The 23973-nt window shown below is 39.3% G+C and overlaps 1 protein-coding gene across 3 annotated transcripts in view; it reads right to left on the reverse strand.

Annotated features, from left to right (window-relative positions):
- The window catches only part of HEATR1 (HEAT repeat containing 1), a 46009-nt gene extending 27181 nt beyond the window's left edge, over window positions 1–18828 (reverse strand). The window contains exons 1-17 of one of the 3 annotated variants that reach the window (XM_058669383.1): window positions 18638–18828; window positions 17544–17703; window positions 17028–17244; window positions 13449–13590; window positions 11965–12066; window positions 11414–11554; window positions 10607–10818; window positions 10316–10449; window positions 8772–8874; window positions 7782–7892; window positions 6936–7053; window positions 5954–6061; window positions 3080–3172; window positions 2674–2762; window positions 1480–1691; window positions 1055–1176; window positions 223–414 (exon numbers count right to left, since the gene is read on the reverse strand). In XM_058669383.1, the coding sequence (XP_058525366.1) occupies window positions 223–414; window positions 1055–1176; window positions 1480–1691; window positions 2674–2762; window positions 3080–3172; window positions 5954–6061; window positions 6936–7053; window positions 7782–7892; window positions 8772–8874; window positions 10316–10449; window positions 10607–10818; window positions 11414–11554; window positions 11965–12066; window positions 13449–13590; window positions 17028–17244; window positions 17544–17685 (2238 nt within the window). In that variant the 5' untranslated portion in view covers window positions 17686–17703; window positions 18638–18828. Of the gene's footprint in view, window positions 1–222; window positions 415–1054; window positions 1177–1479; window positions 1692–2673; window positions 2763–3079; window positions 3176–5953; window positions 6062–6935; window positions 7054–7781; window positions 7893–8771; window positions 8875–10315; window positions 10450–10606; window positions 10819–11413; window positions 11555–11964; window positions 12067–13448; window positions 13591–17027; window positions 17245–17543; window positions 17717–18637 lie in introns of all 3 variants that reach the window. The other 2 variants (XM_058669380.1, XM_058669381.1) reach the window with 2 other exon arrangements.
- Between the last annotated feature and the right edge of the window lie 5145 nt (window positions 18829–23973).

Consider the following 23973-nt stretch of genomic DNA (forward strand, 5'->3'; position numbering starts at 1 on the left):
AGGAGAAACAACCTAGAGATATGAAACACCGCATTTCTGAAATTCAATGAAATCTGCAAAAATAAAAGCCTACATAATTCACTCCTCTAGTGTTACTCAAGGCTGCCTCACAAGTCATTCAGCTGGTTTCTTTACATGAGATCTCTGCCTGAGGTCCAGTTCTCTGCTGTGATGGAACGACACGACAGGCTATTGTGACTCAGTTTTCAACTCTGCACTCACCACAGCAGTGATGACACTTTCAAATTTCTTTATTTTTTTCTGCAACCAATTGAAGACTCTTAAGGCAAGTGGGAAGTGGGTTCCTTTTAAAGATGAACAGCAAGAGACAAGCACAGACATAATCACATGAAATGCCACTTTCTGTTTCAGGGTAGAGGCCTCCTTCTCACCAACACTTATTAAATCTTCCACCTGGAAAAAGAAGCACATTACATCACCACAAGGTCTTGATTTTCACAAAGCAACTTTGTCTATCTCAGGCCCATCTCAGGTATCATGTTTTTCAGGCAAATACAAAACCTTCAAAAAGGCAGCAAGTCCTACGGCATTGTATAATGGGAATTTTTTTTTTTTTAGCAAGCAGCAAGCACTTACTTCTAAGTAATTACATAAATAAATTCTACTGCACATAGCTGCATCTGACTACTGATAAATGGATTTAAGTTGCACATCTAATACCTTTACAAAGGTCCACTTACCAAGGCAAAAGTAAACTTTTCTTCTTTTAAATAATGATTTGCTTTTTAAAACAATGACAATGAGAGTAAGAAAGGTAGAAAAACACACAATCTTCCTCATCTAATACAGAATCACATCACAAAAAGGATATAAAATTAAGAGATTTCAAGTACCTGGCAGACATTATTACACAACACTGTACTTATTCAGAGCAAAAAATGAAAATAGTCAAGAATGTAAAGATAGGAATAGAGATAGTAAAGCAATAGCTGAGAATCTAGAAGGAGTCTAAGAAGGAACCTGGTGGTGGGACAGGAGGGGAGTGGTGGCAGTGGTGGCGTTGGGGTGGGGATTCATCGGCCAGTACACCTACCATCCTTAGGGCTGAAGAAGGATCTCCTGAAGTTATATTGTCAGCCAACAACCGAATCATCTTCTGATTTGCTATACCAACTAATTTTCCTGACTTTGTGCTTCTGATCACATTTTCAACAGCTGTAAAAGGTTACGAATATGGAGAGCCGTTATGTCACCAACACACAGAGAATCACGGGAAACAAGAATTTAGATCAAACTTATTCTATTTCTCTACAGAGATTTATTTTTCACTTTTCCTTTTTATACAATTCTGAATTTATATGTGAGTCCATCATATATCTTTCATATTACCAAAAATGCTTCAAAATATTGCTGGCATATAATAAACATAATTTCAAATAATGAATGCAGCTAAATTTTAACCATATTTATTTTTTAAAAAAAGTTTTACAACTAAAAAAAAGTCTCAATTTTTCTTACCTTCTTTCCAGCCTCTTAACAAAGGGTGTAGTGAACAAATTCCTGACTTTGATAAATAGTTAGCAATTTTCATCTCAGCAGATTCCATATTATCATTAGTGATGATCATAAAAGGCAGCAAGTGCACAACCACCTGATTTGACAACTGACCACTCTCACTCAATATCTCTTCTTTAATTAGTATATCAGCTGCTTTCTCAAGTATCTTAGACCTAAAAGAAATGGAAGCATAGGTGGTTAAGAGATATGTTAGAGACATTCAGTAGAAACTCATCACTTTTGTGAGCTGATAATATCCTGGTCTCCTCTAGTCTTTTGAGATCCATGCCAATAAAGGCCAATCCATACACCAATCTACGTATGTGACAGAAAAAAGACATGTTCTCATCCTATAAGAAAGTTACTTTCACTGGTATAAAGCTTAGACATAAAAAAATAAATAACCAGAGCTCATCAGCTACCTTTGAAGATACCACTGCTTCTTCTGAACTGATTTTTTTTTTAGTATTTCTGCATTGTATTCAGCTATAATTATAAAGCTGAAAATTAGAAAATACTTCCCAGGGCCCGGCGGCGTGGCCTAGCAGCTAAAGTCCTCGCCTTGAAAGCCCAGGGATCCCATGTGGGCGCCGGTTCTAATCCCAGCAGCTCCACTTCCCATCCAGCTCCCTGCTTGTGGCCTGGGAAAGCAGTCGAGGACGGCCCAAACCTTTGGGACCCTGCACCCGTGTGGGAGACCTGGAAGAGGTTCCAGGTTTCCGGCATCGGATCAGCGCACCGGCCCATTGCGGCTCACTTGGGGAGTGAATCATCGGAGGGAAGATCTTCCTCTCTGTCTCTCCTCTCTCTGTATATCTGGCTGTAATAAAAATGAATAAATCTTTAAAAAAAAAAAAAAAAGAAAATACTTCCCAGCCTATTTCTCAAAATTTGGTATTTTATCATGCATTCCATACTTCCATTTTATAAAGAAAAACTTCCAAAGACTAATGAATAATGAGTAAAGAATAATGAGCAAGCACAAACATTATTTGGCAATGCAAGAAAGTATACATTATGGTTGATTCAAAAGTATGACCAAAAGTGACATGATGACATATAAATAGCAAAAACAAAAGAGTGAGGAAGAAGCCAATGTGACCTTGACACAAGGACCTTATTCAAGCGTCAGTGTGTGGAGAAATGAATACATACCATTCCCTATTCTTTGAGAGCTCTGCTCTTTGAAAGAGTCTCAGAAGATTTGTAACAGTCACTTCTGAACTAAAGTGTTTTTTGAAAATCTAGAAAGAAAAATAGCCATATGTGAATACTTTCTTCATGTATGATGCTTTTAAGATACACTTTAGAAAATAATGAATTATACAGAAATTCTCACAAAAAAGTGGCATCCATGAGACAATTTTCCATGGTCCCAAATATATTCAAAGAAACACAAACATTCAATTATTCCTATGAGCTCAAGAGAACAGAACTCCAACAGGAAGAATATTTTCAGATATATTGCTGCCTAGCTAGAGCACAGAATCTTATGTTTTCAGAAAGGTAAGAAAATGTTTATAAGCCAAATACACATTCAACAAAGAACAAATTCACTCACCTCAAAAGCACTTAGAGCTGAAGAAATAACATCCACGTTATCATCCTCTAACCGGGCTAAAACACCTTCTTTAATGAAAGACTCATCAATACCCTCCTGAGCAACACACCAAAAAAGTTAATTAGGTTGTTGTTAAATATCTTGTAAGAGTTTCTGCTAAACAGAAAGCAGTTTTCAGAAAGGCATTCTAGAATATCAGTAAAAATTATAGGCACTGGCCTGGATGAGAAATCAAACACTCTAGAAGCAGCTCATCTACAGTAATATTTAGTTCAGACTTTCTTCACATTTCCACTGAAAATATGAAAAACATAAAATTCAAATGTAATTTTTTAAGTAAGGAGTTTATCTTGTTAAAATGAGAGCACAGGAGCTATGTTGTGGCATAGTGGGTTAAGCCACCACTTGGGAAGTCTGTGTCTTATACTGGAGGGCCAGTTGAAACTCAGTTGCTGCACTTCTGATCAAGCTTCCTGACAATGCACCTGTGAAAACCGCAAAGGATGGACTTAACACCTGGGCCCCTGTCACTCACAGAAGAGACCGGGCTCCTTTCTCTGACCTGATCCTATAATGAACTGCCTATAATGACCATTTGGAGGGTGAACCAATGGAAAAGAGAGCTTTTTTCTCTGCTTTTCAAATACATCTTAAAACTAACAAAACAAGTTGGTTTTTTTCTGCCATGTACAGATATGGTGGTATTCAGGTTGATTCTGTACTGTGAGTTGGTATATGCTTGGTTTCTTTTCTTTTTTCATTTATAAGAAAAGAGAAATAGAAGCTCAGCTTATGGCAGATGCTTCACAAACATGTTCTTGTCATTGTAAAACTCTAGGTGCTAATCATAGTCAACTTCTAATAGTATTGATTAGTGTAAAGCACTGACATAAGTTCCTAATCATCCAAAATCCTTTGGGGTAAACATAACTCATATTAGGTTAAAGAGTTTCTTGTATATGATCAGACAGCTACTGACTGGCATAACAAGGATTTAAATGTCTTCTGTCTATGCAATCTTCCTCTGTTTTTCCTCTCTGTATATCTGCCTTTCCAATAAAAAAAAAATCTTAAAAATAAATGTCTTTCCTTCTCTCTGTAAATCTTCCTTTCCAATAAAAATACATAAAACTAAAAATAAAATAAAATAAAAAAAATCAGATGACCCTTGTCAGCAATTCATGAACGCTACATAATTTGTGACAGGGCATAATAAAATCAAAGCAACAGTTCTGAAAACATTATTGACCACTTTTTAGTATTTATAGAAGAGGTAAATACACGAGAGACAGAGAGAGACAGTCTGCACCTGCTGGTTCATTTCCCAAATGCATGCTATGGCCAATACTGGGACAGACTAAAGCTGGCAACAGGGAATTCATTCCAGCTCTCCCACACCGCTGAGACAACAGCAGCTGCCTCTGTGGAACTATTCTGGCAGGAAGCTGGAATGTGCAGCCAGAACTGGGCATGGAACCCAGGCACTTAAATATGGGTCAGTGTTAAATGCCTACCCTACATCAATATTTCCTTACAGATCCTCGAGTTGCCTTATTTACCTATCAATCTGAAAATGAAACTCAACTCCTTAAAATATAGAAGGTATAAACCAAAAATAAAAAACAAATTCTAAAAAAGCTTACAGTCTACAAACATACATTTTAAAAAGCCTTACAAAACCAGTAAAATTTAAACTGAGATGAAATTAATGTAACTATTGATCAGTGGAAAATAAATTCCAATTATAGTATGAACTAGCTCTGGAGTGAAGCAAGCTCATACTACTGTGTGCTACGGTGAAACTAAACACTGTTACCACTTCTTTCTAGTCCAGGAATTTTCTAAATAGGCAAATCATGGTACATGATTTTAGGTATTACTCATAGGAACATTCCTAATTATAACTACTATACCAGAATCACATGAATTAGCACTTCCCATTCATGATTTGAACGCTAAGTAAAAAACAATTCACAAACCTATTCATTCCAAAGAAAAATTTTAAGAAAATATTTTATTGGCAACAACTGTGGAATAATAACACTGAAAAACACTGTTCTTTTAAAAAATATATATTTACCTGAAAGTCAAAGTTACAGAGAGAGAGAGAGATATCTGGTTAGCTCACCAAATGGCCACAATCACTGGGGACAGGCCAAACTAAAGCCTAGAACATGAAAATGCACCAAATCTCCCATATGGGTGGGTGACAGCGACCCAAGAGGTTGTCCTCCCAGCTGTATTAGCAGGGATCGAGATCAAAAGCGGAGCAGCCAGGACATGAACTTGTGCTTATGTGGGATGCAGCTATGTAGCTGCAGTTTAACCCACTGTGCCACAACTCCCACCCCAAGTATGTTTTATTGCAACAGAACGGCAATCTCTATTTCACTGGTATAAATGCAATATTTACAACTTAGTAAGCTTCCGTAATTCTTATTTAAGCTATCAGAATTCTAAAAACAGAAATCATGGAACAGTGTCTGAACAGCGTGACATCTTTCAGATGTCAGAAAATATGCCTTAATATGAAACTGAGACAATCAAAATAAATTTCCAAACTTAAAAAATTCTGATTATTTTGTGGCCTTTGTGAACTGGTCTACACATTCCAATTTGGAAATTGGTGACCTGAAGCTAAACTAATAATGTATGTGAAAACATATGAAAATAGCTGTTACTAGGTTATAATTAATATAATGGCCACTGGTATATATATAAAGACCTAAATTTTAGTCCAAACTACTCTCATTTGCTTTACTCAGTTTATCTCAATAACTACACAGCACACATTCCAGACGGTTACTTCTAGAGTTATTCTACAGTTACAAGGCTTATCATAAAGGAGGAAAAAGAAAGTTATCTGACACAAACCTTTGATGACTTCATGACCTTTTTCAGATGATTAACAGCCAAAAGTCTTACAGGGGCAAGTGGGTGATTCAGACTGAGTATCAAAGAGGTGTTAGAATCTGCTAAAAACTGCAGGGTCGAACAAAAATCAAATGAGTTCATTTAATCTCAGCAGTCTACGATCAAGAACAAAAACTGGAGAAAACCACCTGTAGCTGTATAACATACTCAGCAGTAACAGACTGCAGAAGGGGAAAGCAAAGCCAAATCTTTGTCTCCAGAACATGAGCTGCACACAAGAAACAAGTCTGTAATGTTAACAGTATGATGTTCTATACTACTTATGTGGATGTATAGTTTCAATTCAGTGAAGTAAAAAGCCCTTATATTAGCACTTAACTGAGCACAGAAGGCAATTCATCCAAATTATATCACACTGGTGCTCTACTTAGTAATTTAGTTTATTTGTGATAGCAGGAATCTATGAAAGATTTGAAGATGTTGTATCATTGAAGATGAAAGTCTAGTTATTAAGGAAAAACTAAATATCACATTTCTCTTTACAGTATCAGTCTGAAAATTAACTAAGATTTTCTGCTTAAAGCTTCTTAGTATAGATTTACATTTCAATCAGAAAATTTTTCTAATAACTTAAATGGCATATTTACATAGTGAGTACTACACTAGACAGTGCAGACTAGGATAGAGCTAAGTAACATTATAAATCTTCTGGTTTTTATTATAATAACATATTATACTAACCACCTTCTGGTTATTATTCCCAAACAACTCTTTTTCTAAAGTCAGTGCCACATTCACAGTTATATGAAAATTGCTGCACCTCTTCAATTATCCTGTTTCAGCCTAGAGCCTTACTTCAGGTAACAAAGTCAACTGAATAGTCTCATCTTGCTGCAAAATTCCTCAAAGATGGAGTAAAGTAGCAAACTTTCCTTATCACACAATGTTACCCTAATTGTCACAATTCCTCTAGAGAACATACCTGATATTTTCCTCCACTTGTAGTCAGAGAAATAAATCGGTGAAAAAGCTCTTGTTTGTTTAGATCTGCTATTTCCTTTAACCGTTCCTCTAGAACAACATCTAATGCTCCGGGATATCTGGGAATGACAAAATTATTAACCACATACACCATATAGGTATAAAAGACAAACAGTAAAATCTTAAAAAAACTTATAGGGATTGAAATTTACAGTTTAACAAACAGTATATGTAAGACCCAATGATATTGATCAAGGTTATTACTATAACTATTCCAAAAACAAGAATAACTTTAAAAATTATTCTTCTCAACACCATGGCAAAGTATTTCCCCTTAAATGTCAAACATATTTAATGCCTACAACTATTTCTTCTTCTTTTTTTTTTTTTAAAGATTTATTTTTATTACAAAGTCAGATATACAGAGAGGAGGAGAGACAGAGAGGAAGATCTTCCGTCCAATGACTCACTCCCTAAGTGAGCCGCAATGGCCGGTGCGTGCCGATCCGATGCTGGGAACCTGGAACCTCTTCCGGGTCTCCCACGCGGGTGCAGGGTCCCAAGGCTTTGGGCCGTCCTCGACTGCTTTCCCAGGCCACAAGCAGGGAGCTGGATGGGAAGTGGAGCTGCCGGGACTAGAACCGGCGCCCACATGGGATTCCGGGGCTTTTAAGGTGAGGACTTTAGCCACTAGGCCACGCCGCCGGGCCCAACTATTTCTTCTTGAAATGGAGTAAGAGTCATGCCTTCACAATTCACTATACTACAGTGTGACTTGTAGATTATCTTTATAAAATAGGAGGCAAACATTAAAAAAGAGTGCACACATACACACACACAAACGTACTTGCTTTCCAGAAGTCTGATGAGTGGAAGAAACTGCTCATCAAGCAGAAATACTTTATTAGGATCAATTTCTTCTTGTGAGCCATATGAAATATACTCTTCAAAAAGAAGGCTGTAGAAGAAAACAAGTATCAGCAGACATGAATGAGAATTACTATGTATTGCCTTTTTGATACGTGCTGGGTGCTTAAAACACATTACCTCCAACTACTGTACCCATAAAGGTTTAAACTGTAATACTTACACTATAAAATTAGAAAACTAGGGTATAAAGTCTTCCAAACTGCCAGTTAACCAAAAGAAAACAAAATCAAAAGTGAATATTCACTGAGTCTTTTTGTATCACAAAAAATAGTATGGGATTTTAAACTCTAAATTCCAGAGCTTTAGGTAGGTCTTCACAAGTATGAACTTAATTAATTCAAACTAACCCTGTGAAACAAGAGCACGAATGAGAGATGCATATGAGCAGAGGTATCTTCCAAATTTTAGAACATTAAAAAAACAAACAAACAAAAAAAACAGATCCAAATACCTCTAGAAACTCAAAAACCTATAGCCAACAGCAAGATCTAATTCTTTCATAGTATTAAGCTGCTCTTTTAATTAAGAAAAGAACTGAACATTCTTTATGAAAAAAGAAATAATCCACTCCATGCCATTACTTTCTAACTGGTATTTCTGAACACTGAGATATGTTACTTCAGGCATTATGACTCTTATTAATAGAAAATTCTACCCAGTGAAAAATTGCATTGAGTTGTAACCCAACATTAGTTTAATCATTAACCTTTCATTTTTACCAAGAAGCAGTAAGGACAAGTAAGAATAACACTTTTCTTTTTAAAGTTCCATAACTACTGTATGAAGTACCCATGATTAATGAGATGGCATAGACATTAATTAGTAATACTGAGGAACTGAAAACAAGCCATAAAGTTTATTAAGCCACAAAAATGTAAATCAAAACCACTCGAAAACAACAGCTTACCTAGCCAACAAATGGTCTAACTTGTTGTTCAGCGTTATTTTTGTCAATATAGCTTCTAAGTGTGTCTTGTAGATTTGACCATCCGTCTCTTCAGTTTCCTCCTCTTAACATACAATAAATTAAAACTGAGTTAGACAAATTTTTTTTTTGCATGCTCATACTACAGATGAAAATATTTCTAGGAATACTTTTACAACATTGACACTGATATCTAGGTTTTTCCCTATTTTAAAAAAAATGTATTCTACCTCTTTAGTTGTCTATATTTGCCAAAGCCTTTTTGTAACACCCTCACTTTTACTTTTCCTCAATTCTTCAGTATTTTTAAGAAGTATTATTATGCTTATATCAATGAAGCAGACATGTAAAAAGTTCATACTCTTTGGGTCTGCACTGTGGCAAAGCAAATTAACCTGTTGACTGTGAGACCAGCATCTTATATATGCGTGTCTATTCCAGTCCCAGCCATTCCATTTCCAATATCATTCCCTGTTAACATGCCTGGGAAAAGCAGTGGAAGATGGTCCAAGTGCTTGGACCCCTTCACTCACAACAGACTACTATCTTCTGGTTTTGGCCTGGTGCAATTTTGGCCGTTGTAGCCATTTGGGCAGTAAAGCCACAGATGGAAGATCTCTCTCTTTGTAGCTCTGCTTCTCACAGGAAAGAAAAAACAAACAAACAAACAACATGGTCTTTTCCCAGGTCACATAAGAAGGCAGTGGAAAAGCTGGGCTGCAAACACATACTTCAATACACTCTCTTCAAAAACAAGATACATTTTCATTTTCATTCCATACAGTCTTAGCGAACTAAGAATTACCAATTTTTAGTCTGAATTTACCATAAATGTATGAATCTGATACCAGAACCTTCCTTCAAAGACTAGGACATCACTTATCACAATAAAAATACAGAGAGTGTATTTTTATTCATGCTTGTAATGTTTATGAAATGAATATATGAACTAAGATTTTGCTATTCAACTCTTACATTTTAATAAACAAAATTCTAGATGTCTTTCTTGGTATTCTCCAAGTAGCAATGGGAACAAGAACTTTCTATAAACATTGAAGGTTAACGCAACCATTTTCTAAAAAAAATTTTTTTTTTTTTTGCTTTATTTTTTAATTTGGAGTTTTATGAGATGTTCTTGTTCTATTTTTCATGATTAAGCAGAAAAACTTTCTGGCAACTGATGTTTATTGTAAGTGAACCTTTAAATTTCATTACATACCCACATGATACAGAAAGTGTTTACTCAGTAATGTATAAAAACAATCCCATTTTTTATGCAAAGACTGTTTAAGTACAGATTTTTTAAAAAGCAAAGTTTGGGAACTTTCTTAACAAAATCTCTCTTCAACTGTTTCCCCATCTTTGATATTTCCCACTTGGGGTGGGGGGAAGACAAGTTACAGAAAACAAGTAAATAGCAGAAATTTAAAATATTGAAAAGTTATTAACAAAGACGTGTTTCCTATTTTAAGTGCATTAAATTTTAGAGTATACATTTTTGAATACAAACATGTGAAACCACATACCTGTAACATGATGCACGACAGAAACCACCAGATGGGGAAGCATGTATCGCAGCAGAGGACTGATGTCATACGTTTCAGAAATCTCGTGAAGTATTGTAATGAGATTGGGAACATTACACAGGTGAGGAAATGGCCTTTGGAGAAGCAAGTACAGATGATACTGACTTCACAAGTTAGACTACAAATGGCAATACAGTTAAAAATAGTATTATCACTTATCTTACAAAAAAAGTACTCAATAGAATTTCATTCACCTCTAACTGAATTGTTTCTCAACTTAATTGTACATACTTTTTCCCAAGGCTCTCTGGCTTCTGTCTTTGTAGCAGCACTATCAAGCAACCTAAGCCATCCTTGATTAAAGAAGGAATCTTGGTCAATGTCTTGATGATCTGCGATGCCAATGAATTAACAAAGGTATCTTCCATGGCCACTTTCACACAAATCTGACATATTATCATGTATGTTGCAGCTCTGTAATCTGGCAAAGACGATTTCAATCCCTGAATATTTTTCAAAATACAAGGAAAAATGATATAATTTTCATTTTTTTTCTACTTAAACTTTACTTTGCTCTGACTAATCAAAAATATTGGGAGTTAGAATCTGAACCCTTTTTCTGAATGGACCCAGAGAGGAGACACGTTTTTAAATGACAGATGGGAAGTGCCTCAGGAAGCCTTTCAACCCAGACATCTGGGACACATCCCAAGAACCAGTAAGCTCTTCTCTTAAATGTAAGGAGGGGAAAGGCCAATCAGACCTCCACTCTAACAGAAGTCACCACGTTGAGAAGCTCATCATGCCTTTCAAGACTGTCTACTTCATTCTCTTTCCAGTGAAGTAAAATGTCAGCTAACGAAACAAATTTGGGAGACAGTGGCATTGCCGGATAACCAAACTTATCTTTAGAGTTCTAATTAAGGTCTCACTGTGATTTAAGAAAAATTCTATTTTTTTAAATCCAGAGATTAAATCCCATTAGTCAGATAAAGTAAATTGTCAGCTTAAAAATACTTCTGTCTAATTGAAAATTTTAATACCAAATAAATTTTCTTAACTATGAAATAAGCTACTTTACACATGAGCAGGGCCAACCTTTTGGATATATGGAAAAAGTTTGGCGACTATGTTGTCTGATACATTCTCAGCAGTTACTAGAGCAGACACAATGGTAGAAGCATAAAAAGCCAGGAGCACCCTCAACTGTGCTGAGCTTCCTGGATGTTCAGCAAAAACCTGGAAAAGGAACACAAACAGACCACATTGAAGAGTGAAATGCCAGTTAGATAAAAGCACAAAAACATTTACAACTCACTCGGTCTAATTCTGGTTTGACAACTTTTTAACACCATGCAATACTGAATAAGGAAAACGACAAGAAAAAACTGCCTAATGATCCTCCTCATGTTCTTTTGGAGGGTCTCTTCTCTAAAATGGTCAATGTAAGTGGCAAAGAATACACATTTATTTTTGTGGAAAAATATCTCTGGTGATATTCATTCTCGTATGCATACACTACCAAAAGATCATTTAACAAATTTTGCAAAAGTACCACTATCACTAGGGAAGAATGACTTCTTCACCTAGACCAGATAACACGACCAAGAAATCATACATTTATGAAACAATATACTTAATATACTCACCTTCACAGATTTTGTCACGAGACTACAAATAAAATCCATGAATCCAAGATCTTTGTAGCAGTGGGTAATCAAAGTTCCTCTGGCTAAAGGCACTCCAGATTGCTGTTATTGACAGAAAGAATACACTATTAAGGATATTCATCAGCTGGTCATTATTTTAGAGCATCTGTCCTACTATAACCTTCATACTGCTGCAGTTCATAAATATCACATCTTCTTATAACTGGTGGTGGTAGTGAGATAAAAACTTATACTCTTTAGAAAGTCAATTAGGTGGTCAGCAATGCAAGGTACTCACTAAAAAATGCTTATTACCATGTGTTCCATTTTGTTTTGCATCTAAGTCTGGATCCTCAGGAATCTTGGTCATCATACTGGTTGGATTTGGTTTTTGAACCAACATGTTATGACCTTATGCTACTTTACAATAATGCCAATAACAGAAACAGATTAGGAGTCTGAGCAACTTACACTGCTATTCCCAGCACTAGCACTACACATTGTATGTATCAGGTGCTTAATAAAAACTGAACAAATCAATGACAGAAATTTTGAAGTGAACATCAGGATACCTGCAATACTCTAAAATATCTAGGGAGTAGAAATATCCAAGTTTAGATCAGGTGAAAAATCATCTTGATGCTGAGGAGAGCTGGGGAGGGCAATTTGGTTGGAAGTTTTATCAAAGTTTCATAGTCTTGCACATTGCTCAGTTCAAGAACTTTGCATTTAAGCTCTTCATTGTCTTTCCAATTCAAAATACCCTATTTTTTTCCTATTGCTCTGGTCATTGACTTCATTACCATTATCACTTTTTAAGCTAACTCTGTGACACTTGGTTTCCAAGCCTGCCTATGCCACCTTCTGCCCTCCTTCTAGCCTGTATCACCATGCAGTAATGTTTTAGTCTATAAGATTCATCTACTGTGCTACATGTTGCATAGTGCTGTTAGTTTCCTTTACTACAGTGATATGTTATGCAATTATGTTAGCCCTTCTTATTACACAACGATCCTTTTATTCATTATAAATTGACTTTTACCATCTTCTTTAAGGCTCTAATAATTTCTGGAAGACCTTGAAGCTACCTTATTGCTTAGTTTCCTAAGTATTTTCTGCTGTTCATGACCTCCATTTTTAAAAAAATTTCAGCTCAAACATTAAAAATGCCAAGTAATATGGCACAGTGAGAAAACATAAGTTTTAGCATCAGAAGAGGATTCATATCCCAACTTTGTCACTTTAAGATTATGGAAGCTTTGGCAAGAAACTTTTCTGAACCTGTGATCATCTGTAAATGTAGATTTTCATGAGAGTACAAGATATATGAATATAAATCCTCCAGGCTGATGTCAAACACTAAATAAAAATATTAAGATAATATTTAGACAAGCCACAGGACCACCATGACTTCGTTTTTTCTAAATAAGATTTCCTAATCAAGACTCAGAAGAATTACAGAAATGTCATTTAAACAGCCTTACCTTAACTGGTAGCAACCAGAACCATTTATGTTTTGGACCACTAATTTTTAGCAGCTGTATAACCCGGACAAATATTCTCGTCTCATGGTATGGCAAAACACAGGCAATGAGGCTATCCTGATTATAAAGATGGATATGAAACCTAGAAAAAAAGCAAACAATTTAAGCTGACATAGCCTTACATGCATGTATTTCTTTTCAAGTCCAAGTTATCCATCACTGAGCATGAACTAAAATGGTTATTAACAAACTAAGCTACGACATATTAAGTACTAAGATCATAACTGTCTATTTTCTACTGAAAGTCCCCTTCCAATATGGTTCTGCCAATACTCATGGTATTTTTGAATATTCAATATCAAAAATTATAAACCATTCACTTTCACTCCAGTTCTTTTTTAAACAACTCTGTTTTACATTAGTATAGTTGTGGGACCACTGCAGTCAGACCAACTGAAAAGCAGCTGTTCAACAGGGCAGCAAAGCCTCTCTGCCACCTTCCACAGCTTTCCTAATGACCACTGTTTTGAGGGGCAAAAGTTAAACTGAAAAGAAAATCCTAAGAATACTTTTGGCTAAAAAATAAGCAAATTACTACCATATTTAATTTCTGAAATTCATTAAAATATTTGTTTCTATACCATAATAATGTAAGATAAATTAGTTTCTACAGATATAACAAATCTTTCCTGTCTTTACAACTTTCTTCAAATGCCTCATTTTCTCTAGTGCTTTTCCTCATTCCCAAGCAATCCCTTTTCTGTATCAAGTTTCTGATCCCTTCACAAGTACTTTCCTCAGTCCTATAGCACTCATTTTTTTTTTTTTAAAGATTTATTCACTTTACTACAAAGTCAGATATACAGAGAGGAGCAGAGACAGAGAGCAAGATCTTCCGTCCGATGACCCACTCCCCAAGTGAGCCGCAACGGGCCGATGCGCGCCGATCCGATGCTGGGAACCTGGAACCTCTGCCGGGTTTCCCACGCGGGTGCAGGGTCCCAAAGCCTTGGGCCGTCCTCGACTGCCTTCCCAGGCCACAAGCAGGGAGATGGATGGGAAGTGGAGCTGCTGGAACTAGAACCGGCACCCATATGGGATCCCGGGGCGTTCAAGGTGAGGACTTTAGCCGCTAGGCCACGCCGCCGGGCCCAGCACTCATTTTTTATTAGTTAGTCTTACATATGGCCTTGGTACCAGCCAAGACATCACTTTTTCATAAAGCTATCAACTTCATGAAACTCCAAGAAAGCCACATACTCCAAATTTTGTATAATTCTTTTTTTCTCTCTCTTTAAAGATCTATTTATTTTTATTGGAAAAGCAGTAAGATTTAAGGAGAGAAGAAGATCTTCCATCCACTGGTTCACTCCCCAAATGGCTACAATGCTGGTGCTGAGCCAATCTGAAGTCAGGAGCCAGTAGATTCTTCCAGGTCTCAAAGCCCCAAGGCTTTGGGCCATCCTCTGCTGCTTTCAGGGTGCTAGATCAGAATTAGAGCAGCTGGGACATGCGCCAATGCACATTTGGGATTCTAGCACTTGCAAGGTAAGGATATCTGCCATTGTGCCAGGCCCTTGCATAAATTTTTATTACAGCATTTATTCAAAAACAGTAATCAAGGGCAAACTACTTAGCTATATATAGGATTTAATATTTGCTGAATATGTAATATACATGAAAAAAAGAAGTACTCCTTACATTAACAGTCTACAAATATTTAAAGGAAATTAAGTGCTTGGAAAACTTTACAAACCCTTGAAAACTCTCATTTGTCTAATGAGTCCAATGTGATAATTAGAAGACTTTGAGCAAAATTTTATTTTCTCAATGACTCATTTGTTTCCTGGAAGGAAATCATAATATATTCCCAGGTTTTCAACAAATAAAATGGCACTCTTTCTACTTTAAAAACACTTAGGCCTGGTGCAACAGCGTAGTGGCTAAAGTCCTCGCCTTGCATACACTAGGATTCCATATGCATGCCAGTTTGTGTCTTGGTTATTCCACTTCCGACCCAGCTCCCTGACTGTGGCCTGGGGAAACAGTCGAGGACGGTTCAAAGCCTTGGGACACTGCATCTGCATGGGAGACCCAGCAGAAGCTCCTGACTCCTGGCTTCCAATCTGCTCAGCTCCATTACGGGCGTTGCAGCCACCTGTGGAGTGAACCAGTAGATCTAACTTTTCTTCTCTCTGTAAATCTGACTTTCCAACAAAAATAAATAAAATCTATTTAAAATCTGTTAAAACACATTATATTCTGAGAATAAACTAAAAAAACTATAAGGAACTGGCATGGTGGCTTACAGGTTAATCCTCTTCCTCCAGGCACCAGCATTCTATATGGGTGCCAGTTTATGTCCCAGCTGCTCCACTTTTTTTTTTTTTAAGATTTATTTTCATTACAAAGTCAGATATACAGAGAGGAACAGAGATAGAGAGGAAGATCTTTGTCTGCTGATTCACTCCCTAAGTGAGCACAACGGCCAGCGCTGCACCGATCCAAAGCCAGGAGCCAGGAACTTCCTCCAGGTTTCCCACACGGGTGCAGGGTCCCAAGGCTTTGGGCCGTCCTCAACTGCTTTCCCAGGCCACAAGCAGGGAGCTAGATGGGAAACGGAGCTGCCGGGATTAGAACTGGTGCCCATATGGAATCCCAGCACATTCAAGGTGAGGACTTTGGCTGCTAGGCCACGACGCCGGGCCCACTTTTGATCCAGCTCTCCGCTTATGGCCTGAGAAAGTAGTGGAAGATGACATAAACCCTTGGGACATTTCACCAGTGTGGCGGACCAGGAAGAAACTCCTCGCTTCAGATCGGCTCAGCTCTGGTTGTTGTGACTATTTGGAAAGTTAATCAGGGGGATGGAAGAGCTTTCTGTCTCTTCTTTCTATACATCTCCCTTTCCAATTTAAATAAATAAATCTGGGCCCGGCGTGGTAGCCCAGTGGTTAAAGTCCTCGTTTTGCATGCAGCCAGATCCCATATGGATGCCGGAACTAGCTTCCCATCCAGCTCCCTGCTGGCGGCCTGGGAAAGCAGTCAAGGATGGCCCAAAACCTTGGGATCCTGCACCTGCGTGGGAAACCTGGAAGAGCCTTCAGGCTCCTGGCTTCAGATCAGCTCAGCTCCGGCCATTGCAGCCACTTGGGGAGAGAATCAGCGGACAGAAGATCTTCCTCTTTGTCTCTCCTCCTGTCTGTATATTTGACTTTCCAATAAAAGCAATTAGATTTTAAATAAATAGATAAAGAAATAAAGAAAGAAAGAAATCTTTCCCAAACCAGTGCTGTTACTTGGGCAAGTAAGAAGTGTCGGCCCTTGTTCCAGGTGTGTAGGAGTAACCTGTTAGAATAGTAACGCACACCTCTGAGGTTAGACCATTTACCTGGGGTCTCCCATTGTTCTACTTCCTACTATTTCGAACACTGTGTTTTACAGTAGAAAAGCACACCCAGTATTGTCCTCAGTAGACATTGCATAATCCACCTAATTCTCAAGCTTTCAATGTTTTCTAAGCGACTTGGTTTCTGATAAGCACCAACTGGTGAGGCCCCAGTGACAACATCCTGTTACCTGTGAATCAACCACTCCAGACACTTCTGCGCTGGCTTCAGCAGGAAATAGGGAGACAGATGAATGAGGAATAGTGAGATGTGTTCATCCAGCTGTTTGTTCACGGCTTTGGTCTGCACGCTGCGCTCCAAAGTTTTAGCAAGCTGACTGAACAGCGGGGCTTCAAACTGCTCGAAGGTGGGGTCGATGCCAAGCAGCTCCTCCAGGCCAGTGCACCCTGGGGAGAGGTGGGCTGTTGAGCAACTCTAGCCAGCAAACTCATCCCCCATGCATCCTGTGCAACGCGGTGGCAAACCTAACAAGCACATCTCAGCAAGGAAGAGCAGAAGGTCATACCATCTGATACATGCCCTACCATCCCAGCCCCCCTCCACCTGCCTTCTCCAGCCCCTCCTGGCCATCAGCTGACCAGCCTACCCGAGCGACCTCCAGCCCTTGGCTGCTCCCTCTCCCTGCCCCTCCAAAGCAATGGCAAGTTGAACTCCGGGCACAGAGCTTCCCCAGGGCTGTCCTCACCCAGGGCGAAGGCGGTGTCCCTGTCGATTGTGGCCGCTTCCTTGGGGTCGAACAACAGCGAGGCGACTTGGTCTCTGGAGAGCAGACTTGGGTCGCTCTGGGGGAGGGCGAGTCTTTGCAGCTGCTGGGCTAAGGACGTCATCTTTCCACTGGCAGGATTCTAGAAACACAAGCTGGGAACCGTCCAGGAAAAGGGACAGGCGGCTCGACGGCGACCCACACACGCCCTGCCGGTCCCCCGCCTTGCCCTCCCAGCTATGAACAGCGACCCCAACTCGACACCCCAAAACCCACGCGGCCGTCCAGCGACCCCGACTCCACAGATACCCAGAAACTCCGTGCGGCCGTCCAGCAACCCCGACTCCACAGATACCCAGAAACCCTGAGCGGCCGTCCAGTCACCCCGACTCTAGACACCCCGAAACCCGGCGCGGCCATCCAGCGACCCCGACTCTAGACATTCCGAAACCCCGCGCGGCCGTCCAGCGACCCCGACTCCACAGATACCCAGAAACTCCGTGCGGCCGTCCAGCAACCCCGACTCCACAGATACCCAGAAACCCTGAGCGGCCGTCCAGTCACCCCGACTCTAGACACCCCGAAACCCGGCGCGGCCATCCAGCGACCCCGACTCTAGACATTCCGAAACCCCGCGCGGCCGTCCAGCGACCCCGAATCTAGACACCCCAAAACCCGCGCGGCCGTCCAGCGACCCCGACTCCACAGATACCCCGAAACCCCGAGCGGCCGTCCAGCGACCCCGACTCCACAGATACCCCAAAACCCGCGCGGCCGTCCAGCGACCCCGACTCCACAGATACCCCAAAACCCCGCGCGGCCGTCCAGCGACCCCGACTCCAGACACCCCAAAACCCTGAGCGACCGTCCAGTGACCCCGACTCTAGACACCCCGAGACCCCGCGCGGCCGTCCAGCGACCCCGACTCCAGACACCCCGAAACCCTGCGGCCAGCCGTCCAACAACCCTGACTCCAGACACGCCAAAACCGCGCGGCCGTCCAGTGACCCTGACTTCAGACACCCCAAAACCGCGCGGCCGTGTAGCGGTGCCGACTCCTCAGACACCCGACTTACCTTTTCGGCTCCACGCGCGGATTGGAAGTCACCTGAAGCAGCTCCGGCAGCTCCTCAGCGGGAGCCTGTAATTGGGATAGGACTCGGACGCCACCAGCTTCTCACACAAGCTCCCACATGCTACCACAGAATTCGGCTCTCTCCCGGAAACCTGAGAACACGCTTCTCAGAGGAACTTCCGGTTTCGAGTACTACGGCGAGAGACGAGGTACAGATTTGCCGGAAATGCGTCAGCATGGCCCCGCCCCTCTGTCACAAGTACCGCCTCCCGCGGAGGCCCAGGCAGCTTGTGCGCGCGCGCCGGCCGTCGTCTGAGGAGCTCAGCCTCTGGGTGGGCATTTTGTGTTAAGGCTAAGTGCCAGAGTCAGGTGTGTAATAAATACTTAACCAGCCTTTGCTATCTACGGGCGGGCGTTCCGTAGTTACAATTATGGAATGGGAAGCCTGGTGTCTCGATTTTAAATCCCGTGGCTGGGAGAAGTTATGTGAGGTAAATTTTTTTTAAAAAGTGCAACAGGTATTTATTTGGTTCAACGCTTTCCGTGCCAGTGCAATCAAAAGTCGAGATTCACACATACTTCAAAGTTTTCATTTGGAAAAAAATATATAGATGATGAATTTCCTTCATTTTAAAAAAGAAGACATTGTCAAATGAAGTTTTAATGAAGATTTTCTGTAGGAGGGAGAGGTGTTGCCTCTGGTATAAGTTCTCATTTCAGTCACTGTTGATGCTAACATGAAAACAAATTTGTTTTATTTTTTTAAAAGATTTATTCAGTTTAGTACAAAGTCAGATATACATAGAGGAGGAGAGACAGAGAGGAAGATCTTCCGCCCGATGATTCACTCCCCAAGTGAGCCGCAACGGCCGGTGCTGCGCCGATCTGAAGCCGGGAACCTGGAACCTCTTCCAGGTCTCCCACGCGGGTGCAGGATCCCAAAGCATTGGGCCATCCTCGACTGCTTTCCCAGGCCACAAGCAGGGAGCTGGATGGGAAGTGGAGCTGCTGGGATTAGAACCGGCGCCCATATGGGATCCCGGCACGTTCAAGGCAAGGACTTTAGCCACTAGGCCACGCCCCCGGGCCCAAAAACACATTTGTAAGAGCAGTTTGAGTATCTGGGTTACTTTTAAAATATCCTCCCTCTCCCGATACACCTGTTATGACCCACGGACTAGATAGCTTGTTTTCTTCCTGTGTTCTTTATGTCAGGTGCCGGAGTTGTTGGTGAAGAGAGGCTGAGGTTTTTCTTCTTGTGGAACTGGGATTCCAGCAGGAAAAACAAGCAGCAGATAAGCAAGAACATTACCGCCAGGTAATCGGGTGGTCAGAGGCAAGAGTGCAGTAATGCAAAACTTGCTGATGGGGTGGTCAGAGGGTGTCCTTAGCTGGGGTCCTCGGAGAAGGACCCTCAGGAGGAGGCGTTTGAAGCCAGAACCTACATAGGAAGAAAATGGAGATCATCCAATTCCATCATAGATGCCAAGCTTCATAGCAGTTACCTTGGCCTGACATGATCTGATTGGTTTATTTGCTTTTGTTTCTTGTTAGCTTTGTTTGATTTATGGCTTCAGAAAGTAGGCATGAAGTCCCAAGATTTGTGGGAGCCCAGGCAAGAGTAAAACTAGGTACTCACTATTGTAAATCTAAATATTTAAACATTTAAAGCTATTTAAACATTGCAAATCAGCTTAACACACTGCTAGTTAGGATGTGCGTTGACTAAGGAACATTAATAACAAAAGTAAAAATACTGTGTGATTGAAAACCAACAAAATTTAAAAGATGACTCAGTTCTTGTATTTGAGTGTCCTGCTGATTGCCTAATGATTTTGAATGAGTTTATACATTTCCCATATAATTAGCTCATAAAATTGTGCTTACATTTCAGAAAAATCACCAGTTAGGCTGTTTAATCAACATGTCATAAAAATGTAAATTAAAAAATCATAATGCTAGTCATATTTCTTGCTTGCAAGAGTTCTTTTAAGAAGACAATATAAGTCGAAATAATGACAACATTTTAAACAAACATAAAATCCCATTGATTATCACAGATATTATTACCATCTGAAATAGAAGATATAATTACAGGTTTGTTCTTCAATGTTCATTTAGATACTAGTGTTAAGAATTGGCATTGCCCCCTGTTCCCATCATGACAGTTTATACCTCATATTGAAGAGTCACATGACTTGCTTAGCATTATGAAAGTTCCACACTCCGGTTGTTGAGAATACTATACCATTCCTGAATGAGTGCAGACCCAGGAATTGGAAAACATAAGAAGAAATTACATGCTTGGAACTACTTAGAAATCATGCTTCTTTAGGCAAAAATGTGCCCAAGTAGTTGGAAAGGAGGAGTGTGACAGGTGTATTTGTCTTTTCCCTGAGTCCCCTGTATGCATCATTCTGCCCATGCAGCCTGTGATCTGTGTCCAGTCCCAGGCCAGAGGAGGAACCTTCAGAGCCCCTCTGCCGGAATGTCTGTGTGCAGAGGCCCCGGGACAAGAGCTGTAGTTCCCAGAACCGTAAATGCACACATCATGAGGCTGGTGGCTCGGCTTCATGCCAATGTTTTATGGCTTAGCAGAGGTAAATGGAAGATTTGAAAGGACAGTCTCACATTTTGTACAGGTTCATTTTTTAAAATATATTTGTGATTTACAAAGAGCAGGGTGAAAATAAGGGTTTTGTCATGTCATACTGAGTCCCGTTATCAAATAAAATACCCGAGATGTGAATTTAAATGGCATAAACTGTGTTTCTTTCCTGTCCAAGAAGTAGGTATCAGGATTATAGGAATAAGCTGGAATTATTGTAACTATAGTAACTAATTTATTCAGAAACATATTTTATTATTGAATGTTTAACTTATAAATAAAAGGTTACGATATCATCAACTTGGAAACATATCTATTATGTGAGACAAAAAATAAAACCAATATGATGTGAGACGTAAGTTAACATATGAAACAACATTTTGGCTTAGTGCTATACAATACTCGTTCATGACTAGTTCAGTGAGAAGCTAGACATTTGTTTTCTTCATATTGTGTCTAAAGTTCTAGCCATTATTATGAATTTGAGTTTTGACCGTGTGGTCTTGTCATCAAAATTCTTTTTGGTTATTTTGAAATGTGCTAGTAAGTTGCTGAGAGTTGAAAAAATAATTTGGCCATATACATGTTTTTGTCCCCTGTGTATTAGTTTCCACAAGTCAGAGAACATATATTTGTTTTTTGGGGGTCTGCCGTATTTACTGAAGTGTAACAGTCCCAGTTGCATCCATTTTGTTTCAAAAGCCAGGATTCATCCTGTATTTATAGCTGAGTAGTATTCTGTAGTGTTTATGTACCACATTTTCCTTATCCAGTCACCATTGATGGACATCTGAGTTGATTCCATATCATACATATTGTGAATTGAGCTGTTATAAACACAAGATACAGGTCACTGCTTCGTGTACTGATTTGATTTTCTTTGAATAAATTCCCAGGAGTGGAGGGGCTGGATCATATGATAGATCTATTTTCAGGTCTCTGGGAAATCTCCCTACTGTCTTCTGTAATGGTTGTACAGGTTTACATTCCCTCTACGGGTGCATTAAGGCACCTTTTTTCTCACCTGTATTTGCTATTTTTTGATTTTGGGACGGTAGACATTCTAACCTCACTGTGGTTTTATTTGCATTTCCCTGATGGCTCGCGAACCTGAGCATTTTTTCATGTTAGCTATTTGTATTTCATAATTAGAAAATATCCGTTCATTTTTTTATGCCTTTTCCTTGACTTGTTTGTTGTTTTTGAATTTTTTAGCTCCTAATTTATTTCTGGATCTTAATTCTTCATCAGATGCATAATTTATATTTTCCCATTCTTTCAGTTCCTGTTTTATAGCCCTTGTCAGTATTCTTGCTGAGCAATGGTCTTTCTACTTTTTACTTTCTGAACTCTTTATTTAATAGACTATTACGCCTGTGACTAGGACATCAATTTAAAAAGTTATTATAAAACTTAACTTGAAAAAGAAAAGAGAAGAAGTGATATGCAGTCATAGACTCATATTTATGAGCTACGTGAAATTTGTTTATATGAATCTTACAAACCTAAATATTTGGAAATCATAAGCAAGAACTCAGTATATCAGTGGGCACCAGTAGGTGGCACCAAAGTGTTTTCTTACTCCAGAGGGCAGTCTGGTTATTTCTAGGGACCATCTCCAGATCAATTTGAAAATTATTTATAATTGTTTTATTAAAGCCTCAAAATATTTAAAATGCAATAAAATAATTTCTTCACCATTATTGAGAGAATTAAATGTAAAATGTTGACCTATTCTTGTTAGTAACAATCCTTCCAGGTTGCCGGTCTAATACATCTGTTAAATTATAGGCATGACTATTCTGAATCCCTGTTGTGTCTCATATCCTCCTTATTCTGTTAGTTTCTATTGAATATTCCTTATTGGAGATATAGTTAATTGATTAAGCTAATAATGAAGTTAGGAAAGGGAAAAGCCAATCAAACTCTAATGGCAAAAATTTAGCCAGGAAAATTTGTGTGTATGCGCGCACGCATGTGAAGTAAACTTAGGCCTATGTGCAATGGATTTGAAGCAAGATTAGGGGTGCAAAGAGGAGATCTAAGGAGATGCAGAGAGAAGCACATCTCCCTATGTGAGATAATATCAGAGTGGCTATGAAGTGGAAAGGTAGGAAACATTTTAAAATGCTTTGTGTTATTTTTACATTCTCCTTTAGATATTATTAAGAGTTCTATAGAGATTCCAATCTGCTTTCACTTTTACTTGGGAGTCAGACTAGGATTTCTTACAGTTTAACTCTGTACTAAGCCTGATTCCAAAGTCTAGCAAGTTTTATGAGGATTATTTGGATATTGTACAGAAGATAAAAAAACCATTATTTTCTAGAAATATGAATATAATTATAGGAAAGTCAAGGGTTCAGAGCTCAGTAGGTCTGGAATAGAGGAAACTAGCCGGTGCAAGTATACATATATAAATATACAGACAGAAAAGTGGTGTTGGTAACATGTTTCTACAACCTTAGGAAAATTAACCTGCAAAGGAGAGCTGATTTAAAATAGTAAAACAAGCTCTCTCTCTCTCTCTCTCTCTCTCTCACACACACACACACATACACACATACACACATACACACACACACACACACCCCTCAAATCCTTAAAGGAATAAAATTAAAATGTTATGAGAAATTAAGACAACAGATTTGAATGAGTACATGAGATGGAAAGTATTTTAGAGAACCAACATTACATAAAATATCTGTTTTCTATCCCCAAATCAATTT

The sequence above is a fragment of the Ochotona princeps genome, chromosome 10 (assembly GCF_030435755.1).
Source record: "Ochotona princeps isolate mOchPri1 chromosome 10, mOchPri1.hap1, whole genome shotgun sequence".
Lineage (NCBI taxonomy): Eukaryota > Metazoa > Chordata > Mammalia > Lagomorpha > Ochotonidae > Ochotona > Ochotona princeps.